This window comes from Trichomycterus rosablanca, chromosome 5 (assembly GCF_030014385.1).
Source record: "Trichomycterus rosablanca isolate fTriRos1 chromosome 5, fTriRos1.hap1, whole genome shotgun sequence".
NCBI classification, from domain to species: domain Eukaryota; kingdom Metazoa; phylum Chordata; class Actinopteri; order Siluriformes; family Trichomycteridae; genus Trichomycterus; species Trichomycterus rosablanca.
Window position 1 is genome coordinate 11,425,749 of NC_085992.1, and position 25,684 is coordinate 11,451,432.

Below are 25,684 nucleotides of genomic sequence, written 5' to 3' on the forward strand. Positions count from 1 at the left end.
GCGAGTTCCTCCGCTCTCCAGAGTCACTACCAACCACGTTACAGCTAAAGTACGCTAGAACATCCTGTAAACCTGCTTTCATTTAGAGAAATATAGTCAGTCTTCTGTAAAACACCCCTCAGAATCTCATTCCTGTGGTGCTGTGTGATTCCCCTCCTAAAAACTGCCCACTGAAGACTCATAAAATAAATAAACCCTGAAATGTATTCTTAAAAACAGCTACATTCAGATGAACACATCCGTGTGGAACTCAGATTTTCCAATTAGCAGGGTTGCTGTCACAGGAACTGGAGTTATAATACTGGAACCAACTGATACATGATGGTCCACTGGATCAGGACAAGAAAACGAGCCAAAAGTAAAACATCAACAATATGTAGAACTGAGATAACAAGTCAATTTGCTATTAAGGACCTGGCTTACGGAACTAAGAGCGGCAGCTTGGTAGCTTCAACTTTTTTTACCAAAAGTCCAGGAACATAATTGCTAAGCCACCAGTGCCAATCCGTAAAAGGAAACACTTACTTACAAGTCAAGTCAGTCAATTCAAATGTATTCAAATTCAAATTGACATTGTCTTGAAGCAACTTTACAGCGTCCAGGACCAACAGACCAAAATCCCTGTTGAGCAAGCCAAGGAAGTCAGTGGCAAGAAACAACTCCCTTAATATTACAGGAAGAAACCTTGAGAGGAACCATACCCAGCTAGGACCCATCATTCTTCAAATTTAGTCAGTTACTCACTTACACCTGGGGTAGCTGAAAGCAGCCAGTCCATCTACTGCATGGTTTTGGAAGGTAGGAGGACGCACTCACAGACTAGTAAGCAGAAGTGAGAATCAAACCTCTATCCCCAGGATTTATGTTCCTATGCAGTGTGTATTTTACCAGTGGTGGCTTGGTGGGTAGCCTCATCGCAAGATAAAGGTAAAGTGGTCCGGGTCCTTTCTGTGTGGAGTGGTCCATGTTATCCCAGGTTAACTAGAGCTGCTAATATCCATCTAAATATGAGTGTGTGTGTCGACCTGTCCAGGGTGTTCCCTGCCTGTCCAGTGACCCAGCGTGACTCTAAATAGGATAAAGCAGTGGTAATACAGACAATAAACAGATGAATGAATGAAAACCAGAAGATAAAGGTTAAGCAGAACCAGCTATGCAAATAGGAACACGAACCAGAAACAGAACCATAACCAAACACAGGACAAGATGAAACAGAACTCTCATCAGGACCGCAAAAACCAAAATCAGATCCAAAATCTAGTCTGAGCTCCAACATCAGCATCACAACCAAACCCAGATAAAGAAAATGTTTCTGCTATAAACCAGGCAGCTGTAGCCTAGTGGTTAGGAATCAACAGGTCACTGGTTCAAGCCCCACCACTGCCAGGTTGCTGCTGTTGGGCCCTTAAGCAAGGCCCCTAATCCTCAATGGCTCAGAATGTGTACTGTCAAAGGCGTCTGCCAAGTGCTGAAAATTTAAATGTTAATATAAAATACATCAGGAACCATGAAGATCATGGAAGTTCATCTTGCTGTACTGACCACTAATCAAAGGGGGGCACATACTTCTTCACACTGTCAGTAGGTGTAGTATAGTTGGGGAAATGTTCTGCATTTAAATACTTTTTAATAATGGCACTTGTAACTGAATCCATGCAAAGGTAGAAGGAATAAAACACATATTTTCCTCTCTTTCTATTCCAGATTTGACAGACCTCCCTGCCTTTAGGAATAAAACCAGGGTTCTGCAAGGTAAACTGTTCTTTTAGCATGAATGCACACACACACACACACACACACACACACATGCATGCAAAGAACTGGCCTGACCTCCACCTCAACTCTATGATTAAAGGAAGGCAATCTGGCATTCTCCACCTGGTTTCTACTACTCTCTCATACACAAACACACACACACACACACACACACACATGTATGTTCCTGCTATGACCTTTAGGGCAACAGAAGCTGATCTGCTACTGCGACACCGTAGAAAGGAGTGGAAAATTTGAGGCACCAAAATCAATGAGCAACACATATAAACATCACACACATAAAACAAACATCTGCATGTTTTATTTGTAGGTAGCGGTGGTAGGGGGTCACCTAAAGATACCAGAGTACCTGAAGGAAACCAGTGCAGACATGAAGAAAAGATGCCAGAATCCTCAGACAATGACCAGAATTGAGGATCGAACCCAGATCCCAAAGAACCATGGTGCTACCAGCTGCACCAGTGTGCCAGTCAGAACTGAGCCTGTCACCACATGAAAACACCGGGCACAAGGCGGGAATACACCCTGAACTGAGCTCCAATCAATCACAGGGCATCACACAACCTTTTATCCTGTCACAGCTAGGGACAATTTAAAACAGCAAATCCACCTTCTGCATGGTAGATAGGGTATGGTAGATAGAATTCAAAAGGCCGGTCACTTCTGTGCAGAGTCACTTCTGTTACAGTTTTTTCACATTGGAGCCACCACATGGCTCTCACTGTGGTTCAGTGGAGTTCTAAAGACATAAACTGCAGATAGATACTTAACCCGCATGTCAGAATTCAGAAAGCCAGTCACTTCTGTGCAGATTTACTTCTGTTCCCAGTTTCTTTTTCTCTTTGAAGAGCATGGCTCTCACTGTGGTTCAGTGGAGTTCTAGAGACATAAAACTGCTGATACTTAACCCGCATGTCTAAATTCAGAAAGCCCATCACTTCTGTGTAGATTCACTTCTGTTACCAGTTTTTTTACATTTGAAGAGCATGGCTCTCGCTGTGGTTCAGTGGAGTTCTAGAGACTTAAAATTGCTGATACTTAACATGCATGTCAGAATTCAAAAGGCCGGTCACTTCTGTGCAGAGTCACTTCTGTTACAGTTTTTTCACATTGGAGCCACCACATGGCTCTCACTGTGGTTCAGTAAAGTTCTAAAGACATAAACTGCAGATACTTAACCCACATGTCTGAATTCAGAAAACCAGTCACTTCTGTGTAGATCCACTTTTTCGGGTTTTTACATTTGAGCCACCACATGGCTCTCACTGTGGTTCAGTGGAGTTCTAAAGACACAAACTGCAGATACTTAACCCACATGTCTGAATTCAGAAAACCAGTCACTTCTGTGTAGATTCACTTCTGTTCACAGTTTTTTTCTGTTTGAAGAGCATGGCTCTCATTGTGGTTCAGTGGAGTTCTAGAGACATAAAATTGCTGAAATGTAACCCGCATGTCAGAATTCAGAAAGCCAGTCACTTCTGTGCAGATTTACTTCTGTTCCCAGTTTCTTTTTCTCTTTGAAGAGCATGGCTCTCACTGTGGTTCAGTGGAGTTCTAGAGACATAAAACTGCTGATACTTAACCCGCATGTCTAAATTTAGAAAGCCCATCACTTCTGTGTAGATTCACTTCTGTTACCAGTTTCTTTTTCTCTTTGAAGAGCATGGCTCTCACTGTGGTTCAGTGGAGTTCTAGAGACATAAAACTGCTGATACTTAACATGCATGTCAGAATTCAAAAGGCCGGTCACTTCTGTGCAGAGTCACTTCTGTTACAGTTTTTTCACATTTGAGCCACCACATGGCTCTCACTGTGGTTCAGTGGAGTTCTAAAGACATAAACTGAAGACATAAACTGCAGATACTTAACCCACATGTCTAAATTAAGAAAATCAGTCACTTCTGTGTAGTCACTTCCATTACAGTTATTTACACTTAAAGAGCATGGCTCTCACTGTGATTCAGTGGAGTTCTAGGGACATAAAACTGCTGATACTTAACCCACATGTCAGAATTCAGAAAGCCCATCACTTCTGTGTAGATTCACTTCTGTTCCAGTTTTTCACATTTGAGCCACCACATGGCTATACGGCTTTAGGATATTGAGTTCTAGAGATATTAAAACTGCTAATACTTAACCCATATGTCAGAATTCAGAAAGCAATTCACTTCTGTTCCAGTTTTTCACATTTGAGCCACCACATGGCTCTCACTGTAGTTCAGTGGAGTTCTAAAGACATAAACTGCAGATACTTAACCCGCATGTCTGAATTTAGAAAACCAGTCACTTCTGTGTAGAGTCACTTCCGTTACAGTTTTTTACACTTTAAGAGCATGGCTCTCACTGTGGTTCAGTGGAGTTCTAGAGACATAAAACTGCTGATACTTAACATGCATGTCAGAATTCAGAAGGCCGGTCACTTCTGTGCAGATTCACTGCTGTTCCCAGTTTTTTTCTATTTGAAGAGCATGGCTCTCTCTGTGGTTCAGTGGAGTTCTGGAGACATAAAACTGCTCAAACTTAACCCGCGTGTCAGAATTCAGAAAACTTCCGTTCCAGTTTTTTTCCAGTTAAAGAGCATGACTCTCCCTGTGGTTCAGTGGAGTTCTACAGACATAAAATTATTTATGTGTTTTAAAGTTTTCTCTTAGATCTTGGGGAATGTCCTTGCACAGACACTGCTTGATTTTGATTGGTTTAAGATGAGTGAGTGTTCTGTTTTTAGCTACATTAGCATAGCTTCACGATTACTGATTAATTGTGTGACCAATTACATTTACAGAAGGGTGATATACTGTAGGTGTTGGACAGCTTTTGTTTCTTTAAGAAATTTCGTATTATTTTCACAGAATGTGCTTTACTTAATCAACCACATTTTCCTTTATGAGTTTTTACTGTGGTGAAAGTTACATTAGAGAAAATATACTGAACGGTGACCAGCCCCTGTTTCCATGTAATATCATGACAGCTAGCACTGCTACAGCACGAACAACCACCAGTGTAACACAATCTTTATTGAATCTGAAGTCTGATGGCAGACAGGACCCACGACTCTACCCAAAAAAATCCCATAATGCCAGTCTTTTTCAAGCAACAGAGAAATAAGACACACATTGCTAGCATTGTTGCTAGCAGCCTTCATCCCTCAGTCATGACTAGCCATTAATCATAGCCAGGGCCAGCGACACTCTGCAACCGCTTCTGTTAACCACACCATCCATTAGCTCAGCTGAACGTCACTGATATTTGCCACATGATGGATCGACTTAGCTCAGTAAAACTATTTCGTCGTCTCGTCGGGCGGATCACAGGAATGCGGGAACGCGCGGCTCGGTTAACGGGCGCTGTACGGACGCCAGAATTAGTGTGGAGTGAAAATGACAACAAAGTGTCAGAGAACAGCGTTAAATGTTGATGAGATCTTGAAAGGCGAGTTGAGCTTTATTCCAGTGGCATCTGGTCAAGCGTGGGAGAAAAATCGTTCTAGATTTATCGTAAGAGTTTTGCACATCTTTCGTCAGTGAGATGGTCGTTTCTGTGGTAACTAATAACAACTCATCTAATAAAGTGTTTTTTCAGGTGTTAGACTTTAGCCTTTTAAACATAGACTTTTTCTGATGAGGTCAGAGCAAAATGCGTTAATAATCTACCAGTTATTGGTCCAAATTTCCTATGCAAGGCCACCTAGAAGCTCTTGACAGCGTAAAGCTTGCTGGACAGTCATCCTTGTTGAAGCAGCTAACAGCAGCTTGGATCACATGACCATCTACATTTACATTTTCAGCATTTAGCAGACACTTTTATCCAAAGCAACTTACAGTATACAGTACACAGTCTAAGCAATTAATTATACAGTCTAACTTGCTTGAGGGCCCAACAGTGACAACCTGGCAGTGGTGGGGTTTGAACCAGCAATCTTCTGATTACTAGTCCAGTACCTTAACCACTAGGCTACAACTGCCTACATCTAGACAAGTTGCCCAGTCAGCATGTTTCGTTTGCTCTCAACCCGGGAAAAGACACCACTGTTGCATGTATTTTTAATAGATTCAGACAAGCAAGCACTGTTTATATGGGCACAGAGAGGTCACCTACTATGATCATAAGGGCCACAATGAAACATACACCATGACCCCTCCCAAAACCATTGGCATTAATAGCCTTTGTTCTTCTAGGATGGCTTAAAACAATATTTTGGAGTGTGTCTTTGGGAATTCATGCCCTTCCTGTTAAAAGAGCAGTGGTCCGATTCATCCCGAAGGTGTTCAGTGGGGTTGAAGTCAGGAATCTGTACAGGTCACTAGAGTTCCACAACAAATTACTCAAACCACGTCTTTATGGACCACGCAGTCATGCTGAAACAGTAAAGGGCCTTCCCCAAACCACTGACACGAAGTTAAAAGAACATCAGGGGCGGCACAGTGGCACAATGGGTAGCACTGCCGCCTTACAGCAAGAAGGTCCTGGGTTTGATTTCCAGGTGAAGTGGTCCAGGTCCTTTATGTGTGGAGTTTGCATGTTCTCCCCATATCTGCATAGGTTTCCTTTAACAGTCCAAAGACAAGCAAGTGAGATGAATTGCCAAATACAAAATTGTCCATGACTGTGTTTGACATTAAAGACTTGAGATGATGAATCTTGAGTAACCAGTAATTATGGGTCCTGTCATGAATGTAACTGAAGTGTGTAAAACATGACATTAAAATCCTAATAAATAAAAGCACTTTGTTATTTTATATAATTAACTTTCATCCATATGGTGTACATGACCTTCAACTGATCATGAATCTCCAGTTCGTCACTACAGCGAGGTTCTAGTCCAGATTTAAACGTTTGGTCAGGTGCACAGGACTTTTAGAAAATCATTAAAAGTGTACACGACTTTCTTTCAGCAACGGTTTCCTGACTGTGACGAGGGCTGGAATTTGGTTCAGGGCTGAATCATAATTAAAAAAACAAATATACGCAATGGCTCTGGACACTCTACCGCAAGCTAATGGCTAGGAAAGAAAATGAGCTGTCAGTGCTAATCCACTTAATGGAGAGTCTTACTGAGAACTAGCATGATCTCTGACCTTTTTAACACTGCTATAGATTTATTACTCAGACATCACTGATGGTGTATAGGATATTCGTTTCTGCTAAATGAAAAATTACATTACAAGATTGTGGATGTTCAACAGGCTGAAATCACCAAGTGTGAAATTACATTTACATTTATTTATTTAATTAGTTTTGCATTTTTCCTTTTGTTTTTTCCAATCTAATTATTTCCAGTTCCCAGTTCCAACACGGAGAATTGGGCTGTGTACTATATGACTCTCCAACTACTTGATTTGGCACCTCAGCACATCGTCAGCTTTGTGTACATGTAGGACCTAAATTGGTCTGACTTGTATCAGGAGCTTAAATCACCTCAGTGGAACATTTAAACCAGAATAAATTTAGAAAACTTCAAGTTAGACATACACTGATCAGCCATAACATTAAAACCACCTCATTGTTCCTACATTCACTGTCCATGTTATCAGCTCCACTTACCATATAGAAGCACTTTGTAGTTCTACAATTACTGACTGTAGTCCATCTGTTTCTCTGCATGCTTTGTTAGCCCCCTTTCATGCTGTTCTTCAATGGTCAGGACCACTACAGAGCAGGTATTATTTGGGTGGTGGGTCATTCTCAGCACTGCAGTGACACTGACATGGTGGTGTGTTAGTGTGTGTTGTGCTGGTATGAGTGGATAAGACACAGCAGCACTGATGGAGTTTCTAAACACCTCACTGTCACTGCTGGACTGAGAATAGTCCACCATCCAAAAAATCCAGCCAACAGCGCCCGTGGGCAGCATCCTGTGACCACTGATAAAGGTCTAGAAGATGAGCGATCGTCTCTGACTTTACATCTACAAGGTGGAGCAACTAGGTAGGGGTGTCTAATAGAGTGGACAGTAAGTGGACACAGTATTTAAAAACTCCAGCAGCACTGCTGTGTCTGATCAACTCATACCAGCACAACACACACTAACACACCACCACCATGTCAGTGTTACTGCAGTGCTGAGAATGATCCACCACCTAAATAATACCTGCTCTGTGGTGGTCCTGTGGGGGTCCTGACCATTGAAGAACAGGGTGAAAGCAGGCTAAAAAAGTATGTAGAGAATCAGATGGACTACAGTCAGTAATTGTAGAACTACAAAGTGCTTCTATATGGTAAGTTGAGCTGATAAAATGGACAATGAGTGTAGAAACAAGGAGGTGGTTTTAATGTTATGGCTGATAGGTGTAGCTAATCAGCTAAGCCATGAGATTAATTATTAATTATTTACTACATTGGTAAAATCACACATCACTCTCAGCCATCTCATTATTTTGACCTGTTATGTTTCACCTCTTTAGCGTCTGTCTGTGTTATTTTGCTAATTAGCTTCTCATAGCTTTATTTTTGAATAGTTTATTTGCTTGTAACAGCTAGCCTACTCCAGCTATCTATCAAGTATTAACACTGTATGATTTTAATTCTTTATCATGTTTTACCATGTCCAGCTAGTCAGAGTGTTTCTGATTCTAGTAAACATGTACAGTCTTCAGAATGAACCTCACAGTTGGGTTCTAACAATAACCGTATAAGAGACTAGCACGTTTGTACAGGTGTGAGGGCGAATCGTTAAGAGAATTTATTTTACGAGATCATGAAAACGACAGTACGTAAGCTACTTTCTTTTAGTGAGGTCACAAGCAGGTGTGCTAGCAATCAAACAGCGACAATTTCCTGAATTTGAAGTGGGCTGGAATTCGGTTCCTGATTGTATTATAAATAAAAAAACAAATACACTCACAGGATCTGGACGCTCTCCCGCAAGCTAATGGCTAACTGGGAAAATGAGTTGTCAGTGCTAGCTAATTCGCTAGCAAGATTACTGACCTCAGCATAATGTATAAAGAAGTGAATGCACACTTCTACAGTTTTTACTGCTGGTTTATATGATATTTAATGTTAGCTTTTGATAAGCTTCTGAGGACATTTAACAGTAAGCACAAAGAAGATCAACAGGAGATAAAGTCTCTTAGCATTTAAGTGCTAAGTAGAAACACACTGACTCTGAAATTCCTGTTCACTCTTAGCTCACGTCTTAAAAAACAAACATCACTTCCCGCCACGGTAAGTCCAGCATAGGCCGTCATGTTTCATCGCTCTTCAGTCCGCAGGTTGAAGAAATTAGGGTGGAACTGCGAGAATCAGTAATGATGACAGAATTCAGAGCCCATTCTCATAGAAGACGCCCCCGGATCGCTCAGGTCAGAGTGCGTCAGGAATAATGGACATTAATCTACCTTCATGATCATTTATGCCACGTGCATTGTTCACACATCTGACTGATGATTCTTCAACCACACATTAATAATTAAGTAACTTTATCTTTGAACCTTCCCTTTACGAGGACATTATAAAGATGGTGGTATCCCTCTGGCATTTTAAGGTCATTCCCATTATAGAAACACTTCACAATTCATTCCTGTATTACTGTACATGTGAGGACCAAGCATTTTTAGTGTTAACTGTGGACCGGAGAGTCTCAGTGCTACACTGGGCCCTAATATCATTAATCAAGTTAATAAAATTTGCTGCTGTCAGACTTTCAGTGAATAAACAAACTAAGGGACAGTGGTAACCTAGTAAGTAGAACTTTGGGCTATCAATCAAAAGGTTAAGAGTTTGATTCCTGGGCCCTGCCATTCAGCCACTGTAGGGTCCTTGAGCAAGGCACTTAACCCTGTCTGCTCCAGGGGCGCTGTACATTGGCTGACCCTGTGCTCTGACCCCAGCTTCCAAACGAACTAGGATCTGCGAAGAAAGTATTTAATTGTACTGTACACCTGTATATGTATATATGACAAATAAAGGTGTTCTATTCTTCTATTCTACTTGTGAATATAAGATGTAAATTCACCTGGATGATATATGTGTTGGATAAAAGTTCACGGGTTGCAGTGAATCTGGCACCAGTTGTAGCACAGTGTGCAACACAGGAATGAGCCCTAGATATGCCATCAATGCACTTGCTTACTGACTAAAAGACAGGAGAGGGAGCTGGGGGTGGCAGGGATTCTCATTTGGAGTGTTGAGGATGGACTGATAAGGTCAGAACAAAGGAAAGGGTTTATTAAAGAGACAGTGTAGGTAAAATGGTTGTAGACAAAATAAGGAAGGCCAGATTGAGATGGTTTGGGCATGTAATGAATGAAGGCGTAGGACCCAAAGATGCGGAGCAAAAAATGATATTTATTAACAATAAATATATATATACAGATGAACAAAGGAAAGGAGTTAAACAAAAACAATTCGGGAAATCCCGAACGACGCCTTTCTCGTCACTGGCAACTGAAAAGGAAACACAAAAACAGAAAATAGAAAAGCAGCCAACGCGAGGCGCGAACCCGGGTCGCTCACTCGCGGCAATTATAATCACCCCGCTACGCTACGGCGTTGCTGAGGTTACACACTCGCCTTCTGAATATGAGGCTGAAATGAGAGAACGGATCTCAGTAAATAATCCGTAAAAAGGGGCAAAACTTGTAAAGATAATTGTGAGGGGAATAATGGATCGGTTGTGTCACCAGTTTAAAAGACTGGGAAGAAACCGATGACTGAGTTTGGAAAAAGGGTTCAGGCGAGTGGATTCGAACCGGGGATTCACGCATGGAGGAGCGGCGACTTACCGCTCAACCAAACAGCAGTGAATAACCCTGACAAAAGTTCACGCCTTTAAAGGACTGCGGAAGGTGGCAATTAGCCTGATGCTAACCCGCTGCTAGCTTTGCAAGCGGGGACCATATGTGGCAACGCCAAAACAACCACAGCTCGAGGGCTGTAAGGAATCGCACCAGCTCTCCCTATTAAATGAAACAAAGACCCTAAGTTACCTCAGTCTTACGACTTACACACCCAACCGCGCTACCAGGCGCCTGGGGATACCAAACTAGCCCTGCAAAAGGAATGGCTGCAGCAGTGCAGCCAGTCGAAAACAAAGAACAAAGGTGCGACGCCTGCAGACTGGCGACGCCCCCTTAAGTAGGAAGCTGACAGCTGCAGGTCGTTGCCCTAATCAGCTGGCCTCCTATTTGAGGCCACGCTGCTCTTTGTTCTGTAACGCCTGCAACGCTGTGAATTGGTGGTACGTTCGCCAGACGTTGCAGGCACCCTAACAGGGCATGTGCTGAGTAGGGATGAGAGGGTTTTTTTTGGGAGAAGGAGGCAGTCAAGGACATTTATGGATGAGGTGGTTGAGGTGACAGAGGATGCTGAGGATAGCGCTAGATTAAGACGAATGATCTGCTGTGACAACCCCTAACAGGAGCAGCCAAAAGAAGTGGGAGAGTGTGCAGTGTGAGAACATGCAAAACGTCTTACAGACAGTAACCTTCTGAAGTATTGTTTTTTTAGTGCTAATTACTGAAGCTCTGCAAATTCAGACAAAGATCCACTGAAATAAACATGACACTTCTCATACCTGTCGACTTAATTGACTCTACTTAATTGACTTAATTGTCTCCCAACATCTTTGTCCTCCTGGGGTTGCCATGGGCACAGAATAAGCTCCCCATCAAGCAATGAATGAAGCCACACTTAAAAACACACTGGGTGGTACCCGTCATTAATACAGCTCCAGCTGAAGTGCCAACTCAAGCCAGAAACTTCTGGAGTAGCAGAAACACTTTAGAAATGTTTTCTTTGGCTGACGAAGGTTCCCTTTATTTTCACTACAAGGTGTGTAACCAAAGCGAAGGGAAAAAAGAAGTTGGAAATGGTTTAATAAACACTGAGAGAGAAAGAGAATGAACATCAGTACAGCTGTGGTCTGTATAAGGTGACACCATGTGGATAAAACAAATAATTGAAACGCTGAGCTTGGGAGATCACTGAGATCGTTAATACACACTGATTTTCCACATTCAGTGTTTCTGTAGCTCATTAATGGGGAGGGGGGTTGATTTGGTGTTCAGTATGTTCAGGTGGCCAGTTGGCGCAGAGTTCCCCAATCAGTACAGTCCAGTAGGAGAAACTTTATAAGATAAAGTTTAAAAAGTGTTTAAAAAAAAGTTTTTTTAGCTAATCTAACAGTTCTGAAATATGCTCTGTATTTTTAAAAGTATGTGGACACCTGAATATGAGCTTGTTAGACATCCTGACCCATGGACATTACATAGAGTTGCTTTGCACCAGTTTTTCCTTTTGGTTTCAGAGCCTAAAAAAACACAGACACCAGTTTATTTCTAGACATTAATGTTATTGTCAGTTCTTTTGCAAATGTTTATGCCCTCCTCAATAACTCAGCCTTTATCATGATTACAATCATTTCCATTATTTAGTTGTTTTTTTTACCTCATTACTAGCGCTAAATTGCCCCGTCCCAACTTTTTTGGAATGTGTTGCAGGCCTGAAATGCAGGAATGGATGTATATTAACAAATGAAATTAAGTTGACCATAAAAAAACAGTTTGGGTTCATTTAGTCTGCAATGAAATACTAGTCAAAATAAATGAAAAAAATGTACAGTATTTGCATTTTCCATACTGTCCCAACTTTTTCTGATTTGAGGTTGAATTAATAATAATACTTTAGAAAATCTTTACTGACATTTACCTAATTAAAGATCTAAAGAAATAAACAGAATGTTGATGTTCACATTGTTTAAGAGTTCTCAGGACCTTGGACTGGGTTAAAGAAATGAATTAAATGTTGGGGTTTTAAAAGGGTAATACCCTAACATATTTCCTGCCTCTAACCTCTGACATCAACAACTCCATGGTTTTAATTATGGAATAAAATTTGTTCTTCAGCAGATGTTGCTTCTTCTCCAGGTATTCAACACCTGATCTGATGTTGCTGATCACATTGTTCTCTGTGGGAAATAATAAAAAGCTATTAATATTTTTACAATTTGAGGCAAACATTAAATGTAAAGAGTAAATATCTAAATGCTCTAAAGAACCTTAATGCAACACCAATGTTTCCTTTGCATACCTCAAGACTTAAAACAAAAGTACACATTACAGGATGATAGTATATTACAGTATACCCTTACCTTGTTTTTCATCAGGATCCAGCACCATGTGCTATTGTCATAGCTAGTTTGCCGCAACATAAGCGTATGCATATTATATACACTACAGTACAATCTTAGTAGGTTTTGTTGCTATAGCTACCTAACTACACACCATATGCACAGTAAAGAGAAATAAGAAGTAAGACCAAACTATTTGCTAATATAACTGCTGTGGTGCTCCACATTCCTGTATAATGACAAGGCAATTTGGACTGTGCACACACCAAATACGCCTCATATTAATAACTTTTACAATGTATTGTCAAGAAATTGCATGTAATGCGTGTAATGTAGTATTAAAATGTCACTGTCTAAAGAATAACAATTGTAAGTAATATAGTTATAGTTATATAGATCACTGCCCTGCTTTGAGCTATCAACTGAAAGGTTGAGAGTTTGAATCCCAGCTCTGCCATGCAGCCACTGTTGGGCCCTTGAGCAAGGCCCTTAACCATCTCTGCTCCAGGGGCACTGTACAATGGCTGACCCTGTGCTCTGACCCCAAATTTCAAACAAGCTGGGATATGCGAAGAAAGAATTTCATCGTACTGTACACGTGTATATGTATATATGACAAATAAAGGCATTCTACAGTATATAAAAAAAAACCATTTACACCCATAATGATTAAAACTTGGTGTTGCTTTCTAATAGAGCCGGCTCTATTTTCTTAGACGGTTAAGGTCCTTTAATGTATGCAACAAACTCCTGCATATGTTCTACCAATCTGTTGTGGCCAGTGTTCTCTTTTATGCGGTGCTGTGCTGGGGTGGCAGCATTAAAAAGAAAGACGAAGCACGACTGGACAAACTGATTAGGCGAGCTGGTGCAGTGGTTGGCATTGAACTGGAACCACTGGTAACAGGTAAACTCTATTATATCATGGACAATGTCAGTCACCCACTGCATACAGTGATTATTAAACAGAGGAGCATGTTCAGTGACAGGCTGCTGTCTCAGAGCTGCTCCACAGACAGGCTTCGAAGGTCTTTCATACCCAGAGCCATTAGGCTCTACAACTCCACCAGGCGTCCCTGCTGGCCGGCTGACTGTAGCTAAAGACCGAGGGTCCTAATGTAGCCATGTGTGTATGTACTTGTATGCACATGCATGTGCAAACGTATATATATGTGTAAGTATTTGCATATGTGTACATGAGTATATATGTGTATGTATTTGCATGTGTGTATATGTATGTATATGGGTATATATGTGTATGTATATACAGTATATGGCTATATTGGCCTCATTGTGCAATATTGTCACATGTCCCTTTACTATTTAATAATTTAATTACTATTCAATCTTTACACTGAAACTAAACCTCATGCATCATTACAGTTACGAGTTATACATTTTATGTAAATTACAAGAAATACTTAGTTCTAGTTTTTCTGTTAGCTTTTGTTTTGTACTGTTAATTATTTGTTGTATTATGCTACTGGGGCTTTAATTTCCTTCGGGATCAATAAAGTATCTATCTATCTATCTATCTATCTATCTATCTATCTATCTATCTATCTATCTATCTATCTATCTATCTATCTATCTATCTATCTATCTATCTATCTATCTATCTATCTATCTATCTATCTATCTATCTATCTAATAGAAATTGGATTAATGGTCACAATTAGAGACCACTAAAACTAACTGGAATCAGAGAACAACTGTTAAACCATCAGAATCCTTTACATTGTGATGCCAACCAATAAAGACACTAAATGCTACAGCGCGTGCGCTGACTGCATATGGCCATAACCAGAGCGGTAGAGAGAACAGAGTGGCGACACTCCCATAGGGAACCGTTGTAACGTTGTCGGGACATTTTTTTGCGCATCTTCCGGGTTGTGGAGCTCTGAATAGTTCCAAACATCCCATAGAGCCCCATTCATTTCCACTACTTATCAAGCATTTTTAGCTGTATGTTGCTTTGTTTTAACAAAATAATGAATTTAATGTCATTAATATACTTAATACTGTTATTGTTTAGCATTTGCTCAGCACTAAATGTTACATGTTCATCTTAATTAATAGGTATAACCCAATTTAGCTTAGTCAGTTAAGCTTAATTAATGACACTAGAGTCTTTTCACCTAAAATGAGTTGATTAATCAAGAGTCTTGTTACAGAAATGATCATAAAACATTAGAGCCATAATAAATCATGCTACTTTTACTTTCATACTTAAGTACATTTGAAGGTAAATACTTTAGTACTTTTACTCAAGTGGAGGTAAAAAGTATTTTTACTTTTACTACTACTTTACTGGAGTAATATTTTACCTTGGATATCTCTACTTTAACTCAACTACATGGTTTCTGTACCTTGTCCACCACTTACATTAGACAAAATGAACTTGTGCATATTCATAATGAATTCATTCATGTATTACATGTAGGAATCAATTATTAATCACTCATGAAATAAGACATGAATTCATGCTATTTCATGTACCTGCACTATAATGTTAAAGGTACGGTAGTGTGTTTATGAATCTGTTCATTCAGTCCAGGTAAACCTTATGAATCCAGCCACATGGCTTAGTGTTTAACCAAAATTATTATTATTATTATTATTATTATGAATCCTCAGGAAAGTGAAGGGAGATTAGTTTATGCAAAAAAAAAAAAATCTTTAATCTCTGTACTGTATATTGTCTCTACTACTTAATAATATCGCATGATGTAATGTATGCTAATATAATGTACTGTGTGTTAACAAGAACGACCTATTAACAAGTTATTATAAACATCAATCTTCCACTTCATATACCAAACTGACATTAAAGCAGATGCAGTAAATGTAAACGCAGTTGAAAATACCCAGAAATTGTACAAATGTTTATTATTTAGCGTTTAATATTTCATTTACTGCTGCCTGTCCCATATGAGAACATGACAGCGCCGGGTTTGTTTGGAACTATTGAGGGTTACATGAACCACGTGACCGCGTGGCGGCGAGATCAAGGAGTGTCGCAACTCTCTCCATCTACGGCTCTGGCCATAACTTTCTGTAATGAAACTGCAGGCGTAAAACCGTAACTCGGAGAACCCGGATGAGAGGACGGAATCTGATTTGTCCGGACGAGCTGCTTAAATGTATATTTCGATATAAATCGACTACATACGTTTAATAAACAGTAAACAAATGTAAACAATATGTACAATTTGCCAAAATGTTAAATTTAGTTTTTACGCTTTTAACATAATTCAGAGGAATTAATTCGATTAGCCGGAGATAACGTCCGAAGCCTGTCACGTGTTGTGAATTTACTTCCGGCAACATGATGACGGTGTGGTTGTGTTTACCTGAGGGAGTGAGTGAGTGAGTGAGTGAGGCGCAGTAGAATAGATACACGCTTCTCTAGAGCGCTGAGGAATGCCCGGTTATTAAAGGAGGTTGTGTAATATTAAAGATGATGCGGGGTAAGACCGTGATCATTACCGGAGCGAACAGCGGGATCGGTAAAGCCGCCGCTACTGAGTTGCTGAGGCGGGAAGCGCGCGTGATCATGGCCTGCAGGAGCCGCGAGCGAGCGGAGCGCGCGGCGCAGGAGATGAGGAGCGAGGCGGGAACAGAGCGTGGAGAGCTGCTGATCAGAGTTCTGGATCTGTCATGTTTAACCTCAATACGATCCTTCTGTTCTCTCATTAATCAGGTCATTGTTGTATTCTTTTATTTACGGTTGAAGTATAAGGTGACATTTAACGTTGTACCAGGAGCCCCTAATTCCTTCTCAGTGGTTATGACTGACTTCTTGGTATGGCTGACTTATTGGTGTCCATATAAATATGGCTAGTTTGACTTCAGCCGTCAGCCGAGCCACACACACACACACTACACACTTTAGAAAAGTCTATTCAAGTCATAAATGTCACTTCTGTCCTACTTTAGACACCAAGTGTATCTGTACAAACAGTTCTCTGTAAAAGTACAAGGTACATGACTGAAACAGTGGCATCTTTGCCAAGGCTGAGAAGAAAACTCAATCTGCTACCTTAAACAGAAGAAATTTGTCAAGATTTTTAGGCATTATCCAAAATCCACCTTAAAAAAACAATATGATGCCAATTACAAGCTGCCTTACCACAGACAGCCCTGGCTAAAGTCAAGCGGGCTTGGAATGAGAATCAAAATCACTTTATTGTTCAGCAGTAGGGCTCACAGGAACTTTTTTTGTTGTAGTGCTCAACACAAGACAGTACAAATGTAGACAACAGGTCAGAACAATAAATAACCAATGCAAAAACAAGATGGGAAGCCTGTTGGTCAAGAGAGAAGCCCATGCTCCAACGAAAATGGCTTATGAAGGAGGATTTTGTGGTCGAATTGACTAATTTGGCCACAGTGACTAATTTTTTTATGGAGAATAGGTGAGGTAATACCCAACAACACTGTACCTACTGTTAGGCAGGTAGTATTGTGCATCAGAGCTATTTATAGAGCTATATATAACACAGTCGTGGACAATCTCCAATTCACCTCACGGCGGCACGGTGGCTCGGTGGGTAGCATTGTTGCCTCACAGCAAGATGGTCCTGGGTTCGATCCCCAGGCGGGGTGATCCGGGTCCTTTCTTAGCGGAGTTTGCATGTTCTCCTTGTGTCTGCGTGGGTTTCCTCCCACAGTCCAAAAACATTCAGTCGGGTTAATTGGAGACACTGAATTGGTGTGTGTCCCGAATGTGTGTGTACGTGTGTCTGCCCTGCGATGGACTGGCGCCCTGTCCAGGGTGTTACTGTGTGCCTTGCACCCATTGAAAAGCTGGGATAGGCTCCAGCATCCCTACCCCCGCCCCCCAACCCTAATTGGATAAGTGGTTAAGAAAGTGAGTGAGTGAGAGAATTCACCTCACTTGCACGTCTTTGGACTGTGGGAGGAAACTGGAGCTCTCGTGGGAAACCCACGCAGACACTGGGAGAACATGCAAACTCCACACAAAAAGGACCCGGAATCGAACCCAGGACCTTCTTGCTTTGAGGAGACGGTGCTACCCACCACATAATATTTAGTGAAGTTGTATGTTGTTTGGGATGCAGCCAAACTGGTGCATGTTGTCATTTAAAGCGTTTTGTCTGCCTGTTGTTTTTGATTGGCAGGATGACTTAAAGGATCTAAACTAGTAAATATTCTACACAAATTAAATTGAAATGTTTAAAATGACCAGTTTGTAGACACCTCAGGTAATAAATACTATGTTTTTACTATATTATTGCAAATTGTACAGAATCTGAACTGGTTTTAATTTCAGGTTGTATTTTGCTGTGGTTTCTAATCTAGGAGGAGCCGAAACTGGACGTTCTGATCAACAACGCCGGGATCTACCAGTGCCCGTACACCAAAACTGAGGACGGCTTTGAAATGCAGTTCGGCGTGAACCACCTTGGCCACTTCCTGCTCACCCACCTGCTGCTGGACCTGCTAAAACGCTCAGCGCCCAGCCGCGTGGTCGTGGTCTCCTCCAAGCTCTACAAATACGGCGAGATTAACTTTGACGACCTTAACAGCGAGCGCAGTTATAATAAAGCCTTCGCCTACAGCCGCAGCAAGCTAGCTAACCTGCTTTTCACTCTGGAGCTCAGTCAGAGGCTGGAGGGTACAGGCATAACGGTAAATGCTCTCACGCCTGGCATCGTCAGGACCAACCTGGGCCGGCACGTTCACATCCCACTGCTGGCGAAGCCTCTTTTTAACTTAGCCTCATGGGCGCTGTTTAAAACTCCCGAGGAGGGAGCGAGGACTTCGGTTTATCTGGCGTGTTCACCAGATGTGGAGGGGGTTCAGGGGAAATGTTTTGCCGACTGTCAAGAAGAGAAGCTGCTACCTAAAGCCACGGATGAAGAGGTGGCTAAGAAACTGTGGGACATCAGCGAGGTCATGGTGGGGATCACTATTTAATGTGATGTCCTCTTTCTTTTTTTGTTGTGCAGCATTTGAATTACTAGGCATCGCTTTACCTTGGCAACACCGCGTGTTATCGTAGGTCGTATCAATTGTCTCACTGCATTTGCTTGCTAGATTATCAGCTTAATGAAGGATAACTGAACTAACAACAGCTATTCAGATATATCATAGCTATCATACATATTGGTTAATAACACCAATAAGAGCACTTTCTGTCAATTCTTACTGTGTCTGTTTAGCTGTGTCTGAGGGTGGGATGGGCGAACGAATGCCTTCACATTGGTCGAGGTGCCTTCATGAGAGACATTGACTAACGGATGGTAGTATACAACTCTCCATACGTGATGCTGCTCTCTGTGAGACTCTGTCTCTAGCAGGTGAAAAGAAGCAGTAGGCGACTGCTCATGTATCAGAGTGGGTGCATGATGGTCCCAAAGTGGGGTTCTGCAGCATTTGAGGAAGTTAAGGATTTGGATATGACTAGATATGAGTAGAGCTTGGTTTTTGAATACATCGTATCGAAACTTAGCTCTGCCATCCGGCTGGGCTGGATGGCTGCATGAACAACGATAGGCTGTTGTTCATAGCATTAGGGGCAAGCCGGATCATGGGTCCTCATAACTGGTGCAATTACGACCCCTGCTGGCTGATTGATGGCGCCTGCACAGGGCTGAGGAATAATGCTGATCAGGGTGTGACTCTCTGTGGTCAGTGCTGATCGGTATACATGAACTCGACCCGTGCAGGTGAAAAATGACGTCTGTACTGAGCACGTGTTGGAGGGGGCGTGTGTCAGTTGAGAAGCGCCCTCAGTCAGCGGTGGAGGGTTGAATCAGTGGAGGATGCAATCAGGGTAACTGTACATGACTAGATTAGGGGAGAAAATTGGGGGGAAAGGTTGGAGAAAAATAGAAAATTAAAAAAAAATAATAATAATACTCCTTGGATCTCAGGTGGCACTGCTTTAAACTACACTACCACTAAGATCCAGGCTTTTAATCCCCAGCAGTGCTATCATCTATCTGGCACTATCAGGCTGATTCCAGGTTATTATTTATTGTTTTATATTTCAGTACCAGAACAAAAAATGTGCCAGTAGACATTTGATAGACAATTGATAAAAAATAATGCAAACTGGATCTCGCTTTCTGGTTTTCTGACTCGATCTAGATGTGTAATAATATAAGATTCATTAAAACAATAAATACTGTAGATTGCTTTCTCTGCTTCCTTTCATCTTTAAAAAGTATTTCCAAACGGTCCTGTTTTCTTCTTTTTTTATATACAGAGGCGAAGGGCGACACGGTGGCTTGGTGTGTAGCACTGTCACCTTACAGCAAGAAGAGTTTGATTTGCAGACGGAGCGGTCCAGGTTTTTTCCATGTGGAGCATGTTCTCCCCGTGTCTGTGTGAGTTACTTCCAGGAGCTCCATTTTCCTCCCACATACCCCTTTTTCACCGATGCGGCACGGAGCCCGTTCCGGTTCCCGAACTCGATTATGAACCGGTTCCGCGTGTTTCCATCGGAAAAAAGAGGTTCCAGACAGCGAACTAGCGGGCCAATCTGGCACCACAGAATACTTGATTTTTCAGCACGAACCGTGACGTCCGTCTGTGGGCGCGTCATGTTGTACAGCATAGCGCGTTAGCAACAATGCCGTCAGCTGGGGTCTCGTATGGAGCTTAATGCTGCATTTTTATCTTTTAAAGTTCACCTGATTACATTTTGAGCCAGTTTGCCGGTGATATTTTCAAAGCGCCTTTAAAAAGGTGAAACGTGGTAAAAGTGACCCGGACAGAACGAACACCGCTTAACGTGAAAAATAAAGCGTGAAGCTTTTTCAACTCCCCGAGCTGTTTGATGTTTATTTCACACAGATTAATGTTCGTGTTGTGGAACTTTAATGATGTTTCACCGCTTAAGTCGAGCGCTGAGCAAATCGGCTATTTGTGCCGAGGGTCGCGGTGAAACCGAAGCGCAAAACTCCTCTCACGTCAATGAACTAAAGAAAACAACAACTGCGACAAACACGTCTATGTCTTCTTATCACCGATTGTTAGATCGATGCTTTTTACATAAAAACAAACATGTGTAACAGCAGCACAAATGCTCACACATAATCCACACACTCCACCATGATATTACTGCTCTTAACTTTCGTTAAGTAACGCCCACCGATGATGACGCTGCTTGGTTCTCAAAAACTGGTGGAAATGCGCGTCGGTTCTCTACAGAACACCAAGGTTCAGAGAAACCCGAACAGAACCGGTTCAAGAACCACGGTTTTTTTGGTGGAAAAGGGGTAACAGTCCAAAGACATGCAAATGAGCTGGATTAGAGATACAAAATTGTCCATAACTGTGTTTGGCATTAAACTTGAACTGATGAATCTTGTGTAACCAGTAACTACATGTCCTGTCATGAATGTAACCAGTGTGTAAAACATGATGTTAAAATCCTAATATACTGTATATATATACAGAGGGGGGCACTTCAACAAATAAATCAAGAAATACACATGAGACACCTTTAAACATACTACACATTGCTATCAGAATTCAAAACAGTCCATAGATAACATCTATTAAGGTATGTATGCACTTTTTGGCCTGCTCCGGGGGGCGCTCGGTGGGTGCAGCGATTTAGACCATGCTAGCTCACCACTGCTGGAATCCGTGTTCAGATCTTAGCAGTTCTATTAGCCGACTAGGCTTCTACACAGACATGATTAGCCATGTCTAGCATTGTGGGTGGGTTCTTGCCTTGCATTTTATTTTCTTTCACATTTACTTTCACTTCCTTTTTCTTTTAGGAACCACTTTCTTACTTGCTTTCTTCTCACATACGTGTCTTGCTTCAGTAATATATATTATTTATGATATTTACAAATTCACTCACTCACTCACTGTCTTAACCGCTTATCCAATTTGGGTCACCAGGGGGTTATCCCAGCTTTTCAGTAGGCACAAGGCACACAGTAACACCCTGGATGGGGCGCCAGTCCATCGCAGGGTGGACACACATACACACACACACACCTATTCTCCTATAGGGCAATTCAGTGTGTCCAATTAACCTGACTGCATGTTTTTGGACTGTGGGAGGAAACCAGAGCTCCCGGAGGAAACCCACGCAGCCACGGGGAGAACATGCAAACTCTACACAGAAAGGACCCAGACCGCCCTGCTTGGGGATCAAACCCAGGACCTTCTTGCTGTGAGGCGACAGTGCTACCCACCGAGCCACCGTGCCGCCCTGTATTACAAATTAAAATTTCTATTTTCCAGCCTTAAAAACTCATGACTTTCCTTTTTATTAAAGAAGAAAAATGTCCTCTGTAATAATTCTTCCCCTTTAAGACCCCTCACCAGCACTCCAAACAAACCCAGTCGTGTATCCAACCCAGTCTGATTACAGTGGAACGTTTTAATGACGGATTGTGTTTTTTTCTCTAGCGTTTCTCCATAATGCATCACTTATGTTTTTCTCCACCTGCTTACAGCCTCATTTCAGACCCGCCGACTAAATGAAATAAATAACGACCTCCTGGTTGCCAAAACCGTCTGTGTTAAAACGGCTCTGAAATAGAGGGAGGTCTTGAACGCATGCTCACGGCTGTTTGTTTTTCTAATGAAGTAAATTGTAGAGATTGTGAACGTTCCAACGGCTTTAATGGTGCATTCACAAAGTTCTCTGCTACACAGAGTCAAAGATGTAGTGATTACACACGACTGAGGGCTTTTGAGTTTTTTTTTGGGGGGGGGTTCATCTTTTCTCCCACTTTTATGAAAGTAAAGAAACACAGTGTGGCCAAAAGTATGTGGACAACCTTTTTTTAAGAGTACTCGAGGCAGTGGTAGCTCAGTGGTTAAGATAGAGGGCTAGTAATCGGAAGGTTGCTGGTTCAAGCCTCACATCTGCCAGGTTGCCACTGTTGGGCCCTTAGCAAGGTTTGCTCAAAATGACTTACAAAATGTCACAAATGTAAGTCACTTTGGATAAAAGTGTTAAGTTCAGTTTTTTTTAAGCCAAACCCATTTTTAAGCCATACAATCAATTATATATACCGATCAGCCATAACATTAAAACCACCTCCTTGTTTCTACACTCACTGTCCATTTTATCAGCTCCACTTACCACACAATTACTGACTGAACCATCTGTTTCTCTGCATGCTTTTTTAGCCTGCTTTCACCCCGTTCTTTAATAGTCAGGACCACCACAGAGCAGGTATTATTTAGGTGGTGGATGATTCTGATTGCTGGAGTTTTTAAATACCGTGTCCACTCACTGTCCACTCTATTAGACACTCCTACCTAGTTGCTCCACCTTGTAGATGTAAAGTCAGAGACGATCGCTCATCTATTGCTGCTGTTTGAGTTGGTCATCTTCTAGACCTTCATCAGTGGTCACAGGACGCTGCCTACAGGGAGCTGTTCGCTGGAGATTTTTGGTTGGTCGACTATTCTTAGTCCAGCAGTGACAGTGAGGTGTTTAAAAAGTCCATCAGTGCTGCTGTGTCTTATCCACTCATACCAGCACAACACACACTAACACACCACCACCATGTCAGTGTCACTGCAGTGCTGAGAATGACCCACCACCCAAATAATACCTGCTCTGTAGTGGCCCTGTGGGGGGCTAACAAAGCATGCAGAGAAACAGATGGACTACAGTCAGTAATTGTAGAACTACAAAGTGCTTCTATATGGTAAGTGGAGCTGATAAAATGGACAGTGAGTGTAGAAACAAGGAGGTGGTTTTAATGTTATGGCTGGTCGGTGTATAATAGATTAAATCCTTCCAGACTTATGGCAACAGTTTAGGGAAGGCACTTTCCTGTTGACCGTATGTGTCCTTGTGCAAAGCGTGGTCCAAAAAGACAGGATGACATGAATTGTTTGGTGTGAAAGAACTTCAGTGCAAACTATATAATAATGCCTGAGGTTTTGGAATGGGGTGTCCACATACTTTTGGCCATGCAGTGTTCCACAGTATGCAGAGGATCAGGTGGCACTGCTGCTCTTATTAATACACAACTATTTGAAGGGTACACTTGTAACCTGACACACCACTTGCAGCTATTGCTTTCAGTCACATTTGAAACTGGTAACCTGGGTTTGATACTTATCTCCAGTCACTTTCTGTAGGGAGTTTGGCATGTTCTTTGATTTTTTTTTATCTTTCTAACTAGTACGGCTACTCTACACAAAGCTTTAGAAGTGAATATGTGAGGGTCATGTCCTGGTAGAGATGGACACATCAAGCATCAGGTAGCAACATGGTTCCCTGACTATGCCCTGGGAGGGTTGGCATCATGACCAGAATGAAAGGTTAATGAAAAGAAATAAATAAATGCATTTTTACCGTAGTCGTATCCAAATAGCTGATTGCATTACACTTCCTTTCTACTGATGTTGATCTCCACCCTGACTGAGGAGAGCCGTGACTAACACACGCCCCCTCTGACATGTGTGCAGTAGCCGACTGCATCTTTTTACCTGCAAAAGCTGAGTTCATATGTTGGAGACACACCCTGATCCCATTATCCCTCGTCTCTGCAGGCACCATCAATTAGCCAGAAGGGTTGTCATTGCATCAGTTATGAGAAATCCATTCCGGCACCCTCCCTGCGAACGAGCCAATCATTGTTCGTGTAGGTGCCCTGAGATTCGAACCGACCAGTTCGATAAATGCATTTTCTCTCTATGGGTTTCTTTGCAGCAAAAATGGATTGCAGCAGGTGGAATATAATTGACCTCTGTAGTGAGTGGGTGCCTCGCATTGGCATCTTGTCCAGGATAATAAAAATGAATTAATTAATCATTGCAACTTAAAGCCAGCACTGTGGCACAAATAGTAGAGTTAGTGCTGCACATCAACAGGGTCCTAAGGACCTGGGTTCACACCTTGCTCAGGATTACTATAAGGAGTTTAGAATGTCTTCCCCATCGATTTCCTCCAGGTATTCCAGTTTCTGTTTACCCCCAAAACATGCAGCAGGTGTGTTGGCTCCTCTCAAGTGTCCCTAAGCATGAGTGAGTGAGTAAGTATTCCTGTCTTGCTTTGCAAGGCACCAGACCCACCACAACTCAAAAATAATTCGTAAAAATAAATGAATGAATGAATAAATGAACCCTGATTGAAGGTGATGGGCAGCGTTTCAAATACAGTGCACTTTTCTCACGGTTGAAAGAACAACCCACTTTTCTCTCCTTCATTTTTTTCACCCTCATCACCGTCAATTTGGCATGTCGCTCACACATGGAAATAATTGTTTAGGTGCAAACCTCTTCATGGGAAACGTGTCCACTTTCCAAACTTTGAAAACCCAGAGTTGCCAAAGTGAGGCTGATAACTCGAGCAGGTCGCAGATCGCAGTTTAAGTATTTTGATGACAGATTCCTGGACCCGGCGCTCGTATTTATCTACAAACCCAACATACGGTTTAATTCAGCCACTCTGCAGCCTGGAGTTCAAATCCTCTCTGTAGACCTCAGTTTGGAATTAAAGGAGGTTTTTAAACATGGCTCCTGAACAGAATCCCCGTTTGACCTGAGTGTGTTTGAAATGTTCAGACAGCTGTATAGAAAAGAAGTTCTCATGTTGTACTTATAGTGATGGTTCAAGCCCATTTAACATTCAAACTCTCGGTAATTATCATGTCACCTTTCATCCAGTGGCCTTAAAATTGACCCTTTTCTAATTGCCTCAGTTCTATATAGATCATTAAACAAAATATGATATTACAGGAAAACTTGAGTTTTATTTATTTAATGAACAAAGTTATCCAACATCCGTATTACATCTGTAATAAATTACCCTGTGTTAACTCAATAACAAGCCACAGCACCTCACAGTAAATGCGGTGTTATATTGAAAGTTTGGTG

At 41.7% G+C, this 25,684-nt stretch overlaps 1 protein-coding gene across 2 annotated transcripts; it reads left to right on the plus strand.

Annotated features, from left to right (window-relative positions):
• The first annotated feature begins 16,205 nt into the window (after nucleotides 1-16,205).
• On the plus strand, nucleotides 16,206-21,226 carry rdh14a (retinol dehydrogenase 14a). 2 transcript variants are annotated; one of them, XM_062995696.1, is made up of 3 exons: nucleotides 16,206-16,547; nucleotides 18,170-18,769; nucleotides 20,082-21,226. In XM_062995696.1, the coding sequence occupies exons 1-3, from the start codon at nucleotides 16,305-16,307 to the stop codon at nucleotides 20,112-20,114; spliced, it is 876 nt and encodes a 291-aa protein (XP_062851766.1). In that variant the 5' UTR covers nucleotides 16,206-16,304; the 3' UTR covers nucleotides 20,115-21,226. The 2 variants fall into 2 exon arrangements, with proteins under 2 accessions (XP_062851766.1, XP_062851767.1); XM_062995697.1 differs by lacking the exon at nucleotides 20,082-21,226 and having other exon boundaries at nucleotides 18,170-20,013.
• Nucleotides 21,227-25,684: the final 4,458 nt, after the last annotated feature.